The sequence below is a fragment of the Nothoprocta perdicaria genome, unplaced genomic scaffold (assembly GCF_003342845.1).
Source record: "Nothoprocta perdicaria isolate Ctin4 unplaced genomic scaffold, notPer1 scaffold_22, whole genome shotgun sequence".
Taxonomy (NCBI): domain Eukaryota; kingdom Metazoa; phylum Chordata; class Aves; order Tinamiformes; family Tinamidae; genus Nothoprocta; species Nothoprocta perdicaria.
In genome coordinates, this window is record NW_020455415.1 from 5580036 (window position 1) to 5595396 (window position 15361).

Consider the following 15361-nt stretch of genomic DNA (forward strand, 5'->3'; position numbering starts at 1 on the left):
GAAAAGCTTAATGCTGCAAGCAGTGCCAGGGTCCCGGCCAGATGGTTGTCACCGTGAGCAAGAGGAATCTCAGCAGGGCACTAGGGTTTACACTACTTATTGCACTGGGCAAAAGGGAAGGATATTAAACCAGGTGCCTTAAGACAGCATTAAACCAATTTTCTGCCTTCTTTAAGTTTGTTAGACATAAAGTGAATGGGTTGTGTTGGCTGTGCTCCTTTGCTTCAGATAGTGAAAAGGGATGGGGTTTATGTTTTTTATTATTATTATTATTATTATTATTTGCATTGATTTTTTAAGAGTTTGTTTCTTGGCTACAGCCCTTTACCTTCTTTCAATGTCAGTGTGGTAACTGGAATAGAATTCAGCCTGGTGTCTCCTAGAAATAGCAAAATAAGAGATTTGTTTGGCTTTATTTGCAAAAACAACAAAAATCCCCACGATCTTTTTTAAGCTACAGACAATCAAGCGTGCACTTTTTCTGCAGATAAGTCCAGCTGCTGCTGAGGACCTTTACTGCCCGCACTGACAAGCGAGACATTAAGATCCCATCAGGCTGTGCTTCCAAAATTACACTTACAATTGACTAAAACAGTGCAAACCAGGCTAAAGTTGCCTGGGAAGTGGATCCCTGGTGGACCTCCAGTCCATCTTTAATGTAGAGCCAGGATTATGCAGGGTACAGTTTCCATCTCTAAGTGTCTGGAAACACCAGGCTCCAGTACTTTAGTGCCTCAGTCCATCCAATAGCCACTTTTAGTCTTGGCTGCAGTGCTCAGTGTCTGCAGCCCTCAGAAGCATTCAGTCCCTTACCAGATGCCCAACTATGTCCCCATATGTCCCCACACAGCACAGCACGTAGCCCATCTCCCTCCTTTGAGCTCATAAAGCTTTTCTGCCTGCAGTCCTAGAAACTATCAGGAACCAGAGGGTGCAGTGCCTAGTGAAGTGATCCTCATCTCAAAGCAATGCTTCCCGTGAGTGTGTCCAGTTCGGTGTGAAATGGCTGCTCCAAGTCATACGAGAGACCTCAGGATAAAGTGCTAGATGAGGGCTCACCCCTCGCAGGAGAGCAATGCAAACCCGGGCTAGGGGTCATCCCCTTCTGCCCAGCGTGGTCCATCTGCGCTGTGCTGCAGCTCCACCCAAGGAGATGCCCCCAACCCACGCAAGTCGTCAGGCTGATGGTCTGAGTACTCCTGGTGGGAGAGAAACACACGTTCAATCACCACACAAGCCAGCCTTGGGCTCAGATGGATGCTAAGCTTTGTCATTCAGCCTGGCTGTGAACACCCAGCTATGCTTAGGGGTTAAATCTTCAGCCAGCTTGGGCCTCCAGTAAAACTTGCTCTGAGTCACTGCATTTTCCCGCTAACTTCTTCCCTTCCGATGACTGGAGCTTGTGGTTAAATCACCCGTAAAAGCCCTGACCCCGACACCCTCTCTCAGATATCTCAAACCTCTTGCAGTTCACGCTGTCCCACAGTCAACCTGCCTAGCAAAATGAAGACAAGATGACTGAGTGCTATGGTATCTCTGCTGGCTTTATCTGACCAGAAAGGACAGGTCTTGCTGGGGACCAGGGTTTCTAGTTACCTCCTGTAGTTTCTCCTGAGGCCTGAAGCCTACACAACTGTGTTTTCATCTCTAGCAAGACTGACAGGGCCCTGATGTGGTTCCCCACCCCATTCTCACGTGTAGACATAGCCCAAGGGGAATGAGAGAGACTGAGCAACATATAAACTAAGCTCTATAAAACAAAGGGGGAGCATTTGCATTTTCAGATAATCATCAAGGTCGTTAGCCCCATTTTTACAAAGCTTCCCACAGCATAGGTGAAAGGATAGAGCTGACCATGTTTGAAGTACTGCTTCCCCATGGATGCAGAGAAATTCTAGTATTCATCCCATCACCTGTAAGTTAGAGACCCCAACCAGAAGCTCCAAAACACAACTGTGGTGATTATGCAGTGACTATGTGGGGCTCATCAAAGCACCCATTAGTCTCACTGATGATCATCTAGATAGATGGCTTTTCAGTGGAGTAATTACTGGCCTGATCGGAAACAGTAGTTTCATCTGAAATTTGGTCAACTTAACAAACTAAGCAAATCTCGGGAATAAATTCCTGAGTATGAGAGGTTTGAGATTGGCATTAGTGCCTTCTCAATGGGCACGTGCCTCTGAGCAACTTCTCCAGAGGGTTCCTTGTTCCTCGTGGTGAGATGTGAAATGGACCTCTTTTTTTTTTCCAGCAATTCCCAAGCCCTTATTTGAAGGGTCTAGGTGTTGATACCAATGTCATGTTGAGAAAACAACTTCAGTGTATCTGTCAGCCCAGATTCCTCTGGAGTTTCAGCTCAGTGTGGTATTGTAGATAGGGAATAGTGTTGCTCAGTGCATTTCTTCAGCCCAGAAGAGGCTGCATTTCAGGATAGTGATGGATAAAGTGACCTCTTCGTATCGATGAAATAGATGGAGTGATCTTTGCTATCAGCGTACTCAGCACTGGAGGAGATGGGATAAATTAGTTTTCACCTGTCTTTGATTGATAAAGCCCTGCTACCATTTATTCTATCGTGCCTCACTTAGCTTTTGCTTATCACATGAGGAATCATTATCTTAACATCTTGTTTAATGACACCAGGATGCAGTACCCGACTTGATAAATATACTACAGAAGGTGAATTTCCCTCAGTATTCGTAGGTACTGCATTTGGCTGTGCATTAGCTAAGACAAAAGAACATCCTTCTATCATATTTCTGAAGGTTGCAAGGTCCCCCCTGAAGGAGCAGTTGGCCCTTTTCCCTTCCTTTTCCAAACGGAGAAGGAAGACTAGTGGTTAGAGAAGGGAGCTGAGGCACGTGCTCATCAGCAGGTACCTGCAAAACTGCTGAGTAAATGCCCCTGCTGTCTAAGGAGCCATGGCTAGTGCATCTCTTGAATTCCTCTTGAGCTGGGCAAGGGTGACAAAACTTGAGCTGGGCAGCTCAGCTTGCAGGTGAAAACAAGGAGGCAGGAGGCAGATCAGAACTGCTGCCTGCAGTCCTATCAGCATTCCCTATCCCCAGCTCCTCACTACAGCTCTTGCTCTAAAAGCTTGTTCTGCAGTCGGGGAGCAGAAGTACTATCGGGCACAGAATAGTTGGCCAACTCTACCTGAGATCACAACTGATTGAGCAGTGCTGAGGTGCTTTGAGATCCTCTGTTGAAATGTACTGAAGAAGGACAAAGGGGTGTTCAGCCACAACCACTTCTTGGTCTTCCTTTGGCTTGTCGCTCCTGCAGGAGTATTTAAGCTTACCATGCCTAGTGTCCTGGAGGTGCGTTCCCTGCTGCCCCACATTGCATTTGAGCTATGGTATCCATAAGGAGGGTGGATTTATGGGAATTTTGAGCATGCTTCTGGAGAGATGCAAGCTGCCCTAGCTGCTTTTGGGAGCAAAGGGAAGTGAGAAGTTCCCAGTGTGGCACAGCTTCTTTTGCTGCTAGGAAAGTCCCAGGTACAGGGAGCAGGTATTGATCTTTTATTACCTCCCACCTAACCCTGGCTAATGAACAGCATGATGTATCGATGGGTAGCTAGAAGAAAAGCCTATGAAACAGTTCACAAAAGCATGAGATAAAATCTTAACAGCCTGGGGATAGAATAAACATCTTGTAAGGGAAGGCTTTGTGGTTGTATACTGGCAAATATAAGTGTGTTCTCTGTGTGTTTTGTATTAACTCTGGCACAACGCAGCATTAATGGAGCTGTCCTAGATTATAACTGGGTCTGTCAGCACATGTCCATGTGGGATGCCTGGGATTAATAGCTCGTTCCTAGGTCTTCCAGTACTCGTTCCTATTGGAAATATTGCTCGGGGATCCTAGGGTAAATCCAAGGATGAGAGACGCTTTGAGAAAATGGAATTAGAAGGAAAAAAAGAGACAGTCTTAAACTCTTGCAATTGTTTTCCTGATGTGAGAAAGCCGGATGATTCAAAGTGACGTTGTCTGGCACTAAAAAAAGCCATGATTTCAGCTGAGAGTGCATCATCTCTCCCTGCCAATTTTGTCTAGCCAGATTATAAAGCCCAGAGTTTTCTTTTTGCTCCTTTGGAGTAGATTTTCCACAATCCCTTCCCCACTGAGCAAGCTCGCAGTGCAGCAGCAAGCTTCGCGCTCGGCCACAGTGCAGAATTATGGAGGAACCAGCAGAAGGAGCTCCAGGTCTGGGCGTTGGTGTGTGGCTGCTTCTCAGGCCCAGCAAAGGCAGCACAGCAGCTGTGTCGAGAAATCGTTACTTAGCTATCGATTCGTCTCCTTTGAGCTTTGGATTCTGTTCACCAAGCAGCCCAAGATTGCATTGGAAAAGAGCTTTGCTTGGTTTTTTTTCAGCCGAATTGCAGTGGAGTTATGGCTTTGCATATAGAAAAAAACCCTCATGAGATGATTTTGCACAATAGCCCTGAGTCCTGATGAGGGAACAAGCCACTTCAGCAAAGAATACAAAAATATCAACCTGCCACAGCACTTTTTTTTCCCATGAATTCCTCTTTCTCAGGCTTTGAAGGTGTTTAGATTGGGTGAATTCCCCTCCTCCTCTCACTGCATAATTCCTGTAGCTCACCTTGTCAAGCTAGCAGGTATCTCTAAAAGCCCTTCTTGTGGCATTTCTAGCTACTGCAAAGAGCTAGGTGACAATTTCATGAGAAAATGTATTATTATGGATTTAGCAACCTAATTTTCCAGAGCACAAATGTTTTTATTTGCATGCCCACAAATGCACAGCAGTTATGCATGCGATTGAAATGCAGAGTTTGGATAATTTAGGCAGGGGATGCACTTGATAAATATGCAAACCTTTGGCTGCTTATTCAAGTAGAACCAACTGGGAGCTTTTGAGGTTCATCTGATTGAGATATTAATACCAAAGGCCTAGGCCTTGAGCAGAGCCACATAAACGATTTGGCAAGTGTAGGTCTAAGTTTCTTTACTGAGGAAAGAGGCAGTGTCTATGCAGTTATGCTCCAAGGGCACATATATGCTCCCATGGGGGGTTGCTTGTGATCTGGCCAGGGGAGTCTGCCTTGTTCTTTTTTGGAGAAGGCAGACTATGGAATACATGCTTTGCAGCATGACTCCATGGATTTCAGTGGACTTCAGTGAGGCTGTTCTTCCTCCACTTCTTCATCCCTCCAAGCTCATAAGATTTTGCTGATCCAGGAGGCTTCTCAGCACTTCTGTGTCATGATCGAAATACCTAAGTTCACTCTTCACAAATTGGTTCAGTGACAATAAAGCGCTCAGGCCTGCTCAGCATGGAAAACTGGATCTATCACGAGACTGCTCTTCTGCAGCAGTGCGAAAGCCATTGGGCCATGTCATTAAAGAATGTGATTTTAAGGTCTTACATAGCTAGAGACAATTGTTACATTAATAGCAGCTTTAGATTCACAGCTCTTTTGTGTTGTGGAATATTAGTTAATAACCCTGATTGCATAAGGATTATTTCCCATTAAAGTCCTTTGGGTCAGCCAAGGATCCAAGCCAATTACTAGACAGAAGAAGATACATTTCCCAACTCCAACCGCATAAGGGATCCATTACAGATCCTGATCTCCACAAAGACCTCTCTAACCTTTCCTCACCTGGGAAAAATGGTAATCCCAGAGCATTAATGCCTGGTGGTCCCCAGGTAGTGTGTAGTGTGTAGTGTGTCTACACTGTAGTAAGGGTGCAGGGATAGACTTTGCTCTCCAGAGTAGACTGGTTACCCTGGTCACCTGCTGAACTGCCCTCTGGCAAACCCAGAGCAGAAAGTGGTAGAAAAAGAAGGGATAGAAGAGAGGAGGCAGAGGGAGGTGAGCTCGTGTCCTGTTTTTATGGGACATCATTGGCTTGGATCACACAGGGTGGCAAATTGGAGTTTACAGTTGGGCCCAGCCACAAGGATGGTCCAGAAACTGTCCAAGGCATGTGGGGGCAATCCATCTGGATCCAGATGACAAATCCATCTGGATTTGTCCTCAGAGCAGCAAGGACTCCATGGAGTTTGTGTCCTGCTTGGCAGGCTTCTTGTGGGAAAGAGGAGGTTAAGAAAGATGGAGAGCTTTACAAGGTAAAAACGCGGAAAACTAGATGATGACAAAGCTCAGATTTCAGAATGCAGACACAAACAAATCCCTAGATTGAACCAACTTTGAAATGTAACCTGTGATGAGCCCATGAAAGATTGATAAGTAATGAATCATGGAGCAGGTTTTGTCCCTCTTCCCTATGGTGGACAGAGAGCAGCATGGCTTGATAGTATTTGCTGTAAAGATAAAGAAAGCAGTTAAGCAGAGTCAGGATGGTATTTCTGTTCAGCCTGAACCTTTGGGGCTTTCTAACAAGTGGCGATTGGTAAACTCTGAAGCAAGGGAAGCAAATTAATTCTCTCTCCTGCCATGCGAAAGCCTTAGCTTCTTATCAAAGAGAGCTGGTGGATTTGAGTGCGGCAGTGTATTAAAAGCGGTCGGCCGAAGGCGGCGAGCGCCCTTTGTGAGGCCTGTGCCCTGGCTGTAAGTACCTGCCCGCGCGCAGCCCTGCTGTGCCGGGCGCCGGGCGCGTGTGCGCGTAGGGAGCGCTGCCCGCATGCAGGGCGGCGCATTTCTCCTGCTCACCTTGCTGTGGTACCTGGGCGCTAATCACCGTATTTTGCCTTCTCTAGCACCTTCCCAGCCGAGGATCTCAAAGTGTTTTACAAACATTAATTAATTTAGGCTTCACAACCCTCGTGTGAGGTAGGTGGGTCGTGCTGCCCCGCTCTCCAGAGGAGGAGGACGCTGGTCTACTCGGGCAGAGTCACCCGGCGCCCGAGTTACCGCCAGAGCAGGCAGAGTCACCTGGAGGTGCCCAGGCAAAGTCAACCAGCTTCCCCATGGAGAGAAGAACACTACAGGGTGCCATGGAGGCAGTGCAGCCATGGCTGGGGCTAACTGCAACCTGCATCCATCTCTTCCTTCCACCCTGCCCCTTCCGAGGTTGTCCCCCCTAGTGTGCGCGCAGATGAGGTGACCTCCAGGCGCGCTTCCAACATGATTCTCCCATGGGAAAGACCCCCCTGTCCTCTCTCCGCAGTGAGGGGCTGCTCCCGCCTGCAGGAAGGCTTCACCCCATGCGCTTGCCAGAGGGGCACGTCGCCCTTCCCAGGAGGCACCCTAGAGGAAACCCTGTGGAGAAGTCCTGCCAAGGTCACTCAGGGAGACCCCCGGCTGCCCTCACTCCTGCTGTCAGGGCTGAGAGGAGCCGGGGCCTGAGCGGCTCCCCAAGGGGAGCGGGGGGACGTGCACGAGTGTCGCAACACGGGGCTGAAGGACGCGGCTGGCTGCCTTTGCCCAGCTGGGGATGTTCCCCGCGTCTCGGGCGGAAAGGCAGGACCTCTCCAGGAGGGCCACCACGCTCTGCCCCACTGAGGTGCCTGTCTGCGGCAGCTCGTCAGCGCGTGGCCTAGTGTAGGGAGCCGCCAAGGTGAGGCATGAGGGAGGCGCTGCCGTCGTCCGCAGAGCTGCCGTCTCTAGCACCGCTGCCCACTGCTCGGGACCCTGCTGGTTGGGGAGCGATAGCATGACGAAGAACGGCTACTGACCCAACTGCACTCTGACTGATCTGTTTCTTTTTCCCCCCAATCATCGATGCAGGTGTGAGCTACTCCAGGTCGGTTCCTCCAGCCTACCCACCACCCCAGGATCCATTAAATCAGGGACAGTACATGGTGACAGATGGCATATCCCAGGCCCAGGTCTTCGAGTTCACCGAACCCAAACGCAGCCAGTCACCATTCTGGCAAAACTTCAGCAGGTTAACGCCATTCAAAAAATAATACATAGAGTGAGACGGAGAGTTTTAACCTTAAAAAAACTAAAAATTAAAAATAAAAATAAATAAAATTATATTTATAGATGGACCTTTTTTCGGAGAAGCACTGTTGCAACTAAATATATATGCATATATATATGCACGCACACACACACATAAATATATATATATATGCATATATATAGAGAAGGACCAAAAACTTTTTTTTGTTGTTTTTGGGAAGCAATCTGCTACTAGATACTAGGAAGCACCAATGATTTCTAACCATGTGACCTATTTTATTTTATTCCATTGGTCGGACGTAACTTTTTTGTTATTGTTGTCGTCGTTGTTGTTGTGTTCTCCTTCATTCCCATCTGAGTCGCCACTGGCATCCCAGCCTGCTTCCTCGCTTGCGCAAGCTCGTCCTGGAGTTCCTCATGGACTGCACTGGTGTATATTTTATTTGATTTTTATTTATGGTGGGGTGGGCGGGGGGGGGGTGGCGTTTGTCTCAGAGTGTCGGGACGTCTCTGTTCCCTCTCCCTCCATCCGCCTGCCTCCCCTGGCTGTTCCCAGACCTGCCCTATCACTGAGAGCATCGTCCCTCGCCCTCCTCCCCGCACTCTGCTCTGGCTCCTGCCTGTCTGGATGTGCTCTGCCCTGCACCATGTTCTGCTCTGCAGTATTTCTCTGGCTTTAAGTGTTTTCTTGCGGGTAGGGGGAAACAAGCCGAAGGGCTTTCTTAGGAAGTGAGCGGACTTTCCTTAGTTGTTGTCTTGCTTTTTTTTTTTTTTTTATTTATTTATGTTTTATTTTGTTTTTCCTCAGTGCTCTCTTTTTCTCAGCAGGGTGGGCTTTGCTCACCAGCAGAGCAAGGCTGAGAAAAGACTAGCAGGGGCTATCGTTCCTTTGATGTTCCCTTTTATTTTCCTTTTGTTTATGGGGTTGTTTATTGTTTGGATTTTGTTCTTTCTTTCTTTTTCAAGCCAAGCCACAACTCCGAAATACTCACTCCAATCTTTGTCTCCCGTGCAAAGATGGAAGCGTAAAAAATTGGTGGCTTCACGCCCTCCATTGCAGCTAGTGGAACACTGGCTATTAGGCTCCAAAAATGGCCATGTTTGTTTCTTCAGGAACTAAGGTCCCATCCTCAGGGCCTGCCACACTCACGCCTGCACAGAACTGCTCTAATGAACCCCTAATTGCAGTTGGCGGGAGCGGTGATCCAAGAGCAAGGACCACCAGTGCTCTTCACTGGGCTGTAGAAGCTCCCTGGCTTTGCTCCGGGCGCTGACCTGCCGAGCAAGCCCTTAGTGGCCACTAGTGACTCGTTAGCTTAAGGATCATTGCTTAAGTAATTGGGAGGTGTCAGCTGCTATTTAATGCATGCACGTTCTGGTTTGGAGGCGAGTTAAGGTGTTTTGCTGTGTGACTGTGGTTGGGTGAGCTAAGCTAGAGCAGCAATGGGTTGAGGCCAACCTGGAGCAGTGGTTGAGCAGAGGTGTAGCACTGTCAGTGGGATGGACAGGATTTAGCTTAAACTCCTTGGGTCTCTTTCTCTCTCTTTTTCTCACTCTGGAGATTCAAAGCTGTGTTTCCAAAGCTGCTTGCTACGGCTTCAGCCTTCGGTGCATTTCTTTGAAAGCCCAAAAGCTTCTGTTCAAGCTTGTAAAACAAATTGTTGTGCCCTAGGATGGTTTTTTTTTTTTTTTTTTTTTTTTTGAGCTTGGACAAATGAGGCAGTTCAACCAGTGTTAGGGGATGAACTTAAAGCTTTGCAGAGCTGTTTTTGCAAGCTCCTCTGCAAACGTGGGATGAAGCAATTGATCACGGTATTTGTTGCTTTGTTTTGAATCTCAGGCACTGGATAAGCAACCCCAGGCCACCTAGCGTGGAGATACAATTTTTTTTCTCTCTTAAGAAAAATAAGAAACTGGGGAGCCTGTTCCCTTTCAGCACATGTTACAAGGCAGTGACTATATTTTAATTTAAGCACAACCATAATTTCAGCACTTTTTAGTAACCTAGAAATTATCAGTAAGCAGAGAAACCCTAGCAGGTCTCGGAGGGCAAGTGCTAGGAGGCTATAATCTGTTCTGCATCTAAACTGTTTTTATGCTCTTTTGTATCTGCATTTTTGGGCTGGGATATTAAAGCAGAATCCGCAGTGATTGCTGTTTGGTTTGTTCCACAGAGTGGGTGTTTAGAGAGGTACATGTGCTGTGGCACCGTTGCCAAGTGGCCAGAGAGCACTGCAGAGAGAGAGAGAGAGAGAAAGAGCGAGAGAGAGATTATAAAATATTGTCAGCATGATGAAATTTCACTTATTCCTTTGCCTTTTTAATTGCTTAGGGAAAAGAAAAAAAAAAAAAGTAACAAGCGCATTAGTTAAGCCTGTTCATTTACTGTTTTGTGCCTCAGAGAGTGAGAATGAGACATCCATAATTTTTATGAGAAGATGCTTCCTAAATATTCAGCACTAGGAAAAAAGCAACACCACCGCCACACCATTATTTGCATCATAAATCAAGACTCGCTTGATCTGACAAGGCCACTTGTTGGACTCGCAGCTCCTTTCTTAAGCGGCAAGCCAGACCACATAGCGCTGCTGCCAGCCCGTGCCCCAGCCGGGCGGCTGGCCAGGCACGTGCGGGCGTTTGCTCCAGAGGAAAAGAGGGGGCTTGGCTCTCAGGCAGGACTTTCAAGGAAGCTCTTTCCCCCCCCGCTCCATAAAATTGCCGCGCTGCTGCCGGAGATGGCGCGTTGCCGCGATGAAGACCCAGCGCCGGGCGCCGCGTGTGCCGCGCTGGGGATGGGGCCGGGCGGGCGCGCGGGCTCCGGCGCTCCGGCCGCAGGCGGAGGCCTGGCTTTGCCTGGCGCAGACTTGGCTTTCGATGCCAGGCGGGAGGAACCCACCCACCATCACGCCCTACGCAGCAAACGAGGCAGTTGTGACAAATGTGTATGGGATTTCTCTGGCTGAAACTATATATATATATATAAATATATATATAAAAGAATAAGAGTAATTTAAAAAAACAAACCAACCCTCTTCCCTAGGTAAATGACTTGCATCACCCCTTGACCTAAACACTAGAACAGAGGATCCAAATTCAAGACTTTCGCCTCCCCACCCTCTCCAAAAACAAAGCTCAGACGAGAACCAACCTAGGTGCATCCAACAGCTGTAAATAGAGAATAATACATAGAAAAAAAAAATATATTTGCAATTTTGTTTCAGTTTCTGGATGGTCACTCGCCATCCCTTGCAATGTTATTGATAGTACACTGTGGTGCTTTGGGTTTCTGGTTTTGTTCTCTTTATGCTCTGTCATCTTTTCATTGCAGCTACATTTCAGGGAACATGTATATTTAGTAGCTATTGTAAGTTCTGCATGGCATCACCAAGCTTATTTTTCCTTGAGAAGAAAAGAAGAGTCTGTAGGAGCTTAAAGGCACTATGATGACAGGGACTTGTAGCAGAGAAATTAAAAAAAAAAAAAAAAAGAAAAAAAAAGAGGTTTTTAAAATTCTAGTTTGAAGCCAAATACTGATATTTTAGTGCTTTTGGGGTTTTAACAGTAAGAGAAAAAAAAAAAAAAAAAAAAAAAAAAAAAAAGATTTTGGTAACCCAGCTGATCCGCACTTGCCAGTTTTATTATTTTGTTTATATTGGACTGTTTGACCCTGTCAAACAAGTGTCAAAGTTGTGTGTATAAAACAAAACAGAACAAAAAAAAGTGTTTAAAAAAAAGTGTTGTAAAGACACTGAGCCTTATGAAAAATATTTATGGAATTAAATAAAAAGAAGTGAAAAGGCATTCAAAGGCATTTTTAAATCTTTTCCTCGGAGCGGTCCCCCCCGCCCTCCCCATGGAGGCGGCAGCGGGGCCGGGGAGGCTGGCGGGCTTGGGGGGGGTGGGGGGGTCCCAACCTTGGCTTTCCCTCCCCAAAGGCGGGAAGGGGCATGTGAGGCTAGTGCTGGGCAGAGCCCGCGTTGTGGAGCTGGGGCCTGCGGCGCTTGGGGCAGTGCCCAGCGCCCCGTCCCATAAATTGCCGTGTGTTTCCAGCAGCACCGCTGCCTCCCGCTCCTTTACCCAGCGAGCCGGAGGGCAGGGCTGAAAAATCACACCCAGGCCACGCAACTTGGCTGCAGGCGAGCGCGGCGCCGCTGCCGCTGGGCACCCGCTTGCGCGGCTGCGGCTCGGGCGCGTTCGGGGGCGCTGAGCCCGGCGCCCCGGCTGCCGCTTGCTTCCCGCTTGGGCTGCGCCGCTTCCCTGGCTGCTTGCGCTGAAGAGGACGCGGATGCCGACGCCGGCTGCTCCTATCCTGCTTGAGGATGGGCACGGCATCGCCCCCACGAAGGAGCCCGCGGGCAGCCCCGACACCCAATGGGGCGTTATAGCAAAGCTCCCCCTGCAGTCTCTGCTGCCGGCACCACCGTCTTTGCTCCGTGGGTTTTTATGGGGCTAAAAGGTGCTTGCCAGGACTTTCCATCCACCTCTGAGCTTGCATGTCCTTGGGGTAGGGGACATGGGGGCCCTAGCTGGACGTGTTGCCAAGAGGGGTGTTGATGCTCCCAAAAAGCCCTGTGAAAGGGGGAAAAACACTCCCCCCAACCTGGGTCCCAGGAGCAAGCACATAAGCAACGCTCATTAATTCACGTCAATAGCTCAGGGATTAAGGACAGTACCTTAAGATGAAGCTCTCCATTAGCTCCACCTGTTTTAGCATTATATACTACCTCATCTAAGCGGTCCACATTGTGCCTTTCTATAGCCATGTTACCATGGGAATGCAGGTGGAGCCTTCACGCACTGAAAGCAGCTTCAGGTCCTGGCTGCCCAGGAGCCACTACAATGTCCCCGCTCGAGCTCCTAGGAGAATAGGTCTGTGACATGGTAGGAACGGGAAGGAGCAATGGCTCCATAGTGCAAAGCCCTCTCTGGTCTAGCTGGGCATGTATCAGGGTGCTCAGTCATGCTGGGGCCTTTCAAAGGAATTACACTTTGAACTCAACTGATGGGTCTGGGATTATGGATCCCACTTGAGCGCAAATGCTGAATTTCCTTGCTATTCTGTGCCTCAGAACGCAGATAAAACCCATGCAAGGCAAAGTCCCCATGCTACAGCTGCATGCTGGCAGAGGCAGAGGTGTTAGCTGGTGTCTTCAAGCACCCAAGTGCTCAGGGATTCACTCCTGTACTAAGGGAGACCAGGTGTCACCTCCCTGCACTGCACGTGCAAAAGGCAACGCAGTGGTTGTCCGCCTGCATCTCTTGCTGCGGGGAAGAGGGAGACAGTATTTCTTGACCACGTGTAATGCTCACGTCCTTTTTCTTTTTGTAGCTCCCTCAAGGCCAAAGTCGTCCTTGCGAAAGTTTGCAGCCTCTCATTTCAGAGCCAAAATAGTCCGATACCTCTTGCGGGTCTGAGGGTGCCTCCGTGGGCAGATGGGGCCGAGCGGTCGGCAGCAGCTCCTGGTGGGTCCCACCACCCGGTCGCCCCCTGGCCAAGCCACCCTCCCTGCAGCAGCCCTGGGCTCGCCACACCACCCAAGCTGAGCCCCGGCCCCACGCGCCTCGCTTGACGGACACGGACCTTCATCTCCTTTCAGTGCGGGTTCCAACAGCAGCAGCCACGGCACCAACAAATCTCTTAGAAATGGGAACATTGTGGGATTTCTTTCAAATTTTCATTAAGGGCAAAATATATATATATATATAAATTAAACTCTTAAAGAAATGAAGGCCTCATAAAGAAAACATTAGTGCTTGAGGAAGCGCTCAGTTCTTGGACATCTAGCCGAGTACATGTCACTGCTGGCTCCCTCCCTGCTTCCTCTGCTCACCAGACGGAGAAGAGAGTTGCTAATCGACTTTAGAGCGGTGATGATGGATGTCTACGCACAGCTCAATACTCATTCACTTCCTTGCCCCGCTGCTGTAATAGTGGAGAGCCTCAACATCTTCATCTCAGCTAGCACTGGGCTAGCTTTCCAACCCAGCCTACAGATGCAGAGGGGGAGAAAGGCACACACTTTTGGTAGGATTTAGGCAGCTGCTGAGATTTTTTTTTCACAATAAACCGTGTGCCTAAATGGCCTATATATAAAATCTTTGCAAAGGCACATACCAAGAGACTAAGTGGTATCTTGTTGGCTGGTCCACCTGCGTTTCCCTGAGAAAAACTGTTACAGATTAATCTCGGCACAGATAATATAGAGCTTTTATTCTTATCATCTGGGGAAATAAAAGGATATACCGCTGTATCTGCCTCTCTTTCTAGCTCACTTCTCTGTGTGCATGTGTGAGTGTGTGTGGGCATGTGCATAGATGCTGTCTACACCTGCAGAGCCAGAGCTCCTTACACAAACCCCACAGCCGTCCATGATTGCCTCAGCTGGGTAGGACTGTCCCCAATAATTGCACAACCAGGGTAAAAATCACAGTCATGACTTTCTGAACTGGTATGGATTGAAGCAAGCACAGGACACAGCACTCCAGATGTGGCCTCACCCCCGGACACCACTGGCCTTCTTGGCCACAAGGACCCTTCCTGGATCTCAGTCACCTCATTGTCCACCAGGACACCCTGGTCCTTCTCTGCTGAGCTGTTCTCCAGATGCTCAAGTCCCAGCCTGCCCTGGTGCCTGGGGTTATTCCGCCCTAGGGGCAGGACCCTGCCCTTGCCTTTGCAGAACTTCAGCTGGAAGAGAAATGCCAAACTGCTACAGAACTGCTAGGTTGAATGCCTTAGTCTTGGATTGTAATTCCTGTGCTCTTCTCAGTTTGAAGAAATTCAGAGAGGGAGGAAGACCAGGGAGGAAGCCAAGACTGGCTTCATTTGCAGTCATATATACTGTTATTTATATGAAAGGAGCATGACCTCTCCCTAACATCAGGAGCTGTTTGTTCTGCTCTGTTAATAGGTGCCACAAGCGCCTATTTTTTTATTTGTAATTACTCCTCATGACCTATGTCTTGAATCTTCAACTGAATGCCACTTTGGAAGAAGTGCTGGTGTTATTTGTCCCCTGAGAAAAGCATTTAGCTAGAAAGCTAGTAAAGGATTAGGCCGACAGATAGAAGGTGGTGGACGTACTTTCAAGCATGCAAGTATAAAAATTTCTGAGGTATTTGAAAGGAAAGGAGAGGTCAGGGATGTAAAAGACAACCAAAGCTACTGCTGATCAAAGGGATGCTGGAGCCAAGATCACAGCATCTGCAATAGCAACTGCAAACACCCCCGCACAGATGACCCAAAAGCTTCTTGTTTTTGGTCTCATTTGCAGACCTTTTTCCCCATTTCCCGACAACCACCCCGAATTGCTGCTCTTAGCCTTGACAGCACCATCACTCGCTCCCTGGAAGAGGATGGGGCAGAGGCTCTCGCTAGAGTCCTGTTCCGCTGCCATCCCCTTGGGGCAGCTCGCTGCTTTTAAATTGATGTATTTGTTTGTTTGCTTCCTCTTCGCCTTTGTTTCTTTCTATTCTGGTTGATTCATTGCCTTCTCACTTCCCAGATACAACTGGGC

At 48.4% G+C, this 15361-nt stretch overlaps 1 protein-coding gene across 2 annotated transcripts in view; it reads left to right on the top strand.

Moving 5' to 3' along the window:
- ARHGEF9 (Cdc42 guanine nucleotide exchange factor 9) overlaps positions 1-10480 on the top strand; it is a 48277-nt gene extending 37797 nt beyond the window's left edge. Inside the window, exons 9-10 of one of the 2 annotated variants that reach the window (XM_026039083.1) lie at positions 7665-7824; positions 10246-10480. In XM_026039083.1, coding sequence (XP_025894868.1) covers positions 7665-7824; positions 10246-10252 — 167 coding nt within the window. In that variant the 3' untranslated portion in view covers positions 10253-10480. Of the gene's footprint in view, positions 1-7664; positions 7919-10245 lie in introns of those variants that run through there. The other variant, XM_026039082.1, reaches the window with a different exon arrangement.
- Positions 10481-15361: the final 4881 nt, after the last annotated feature.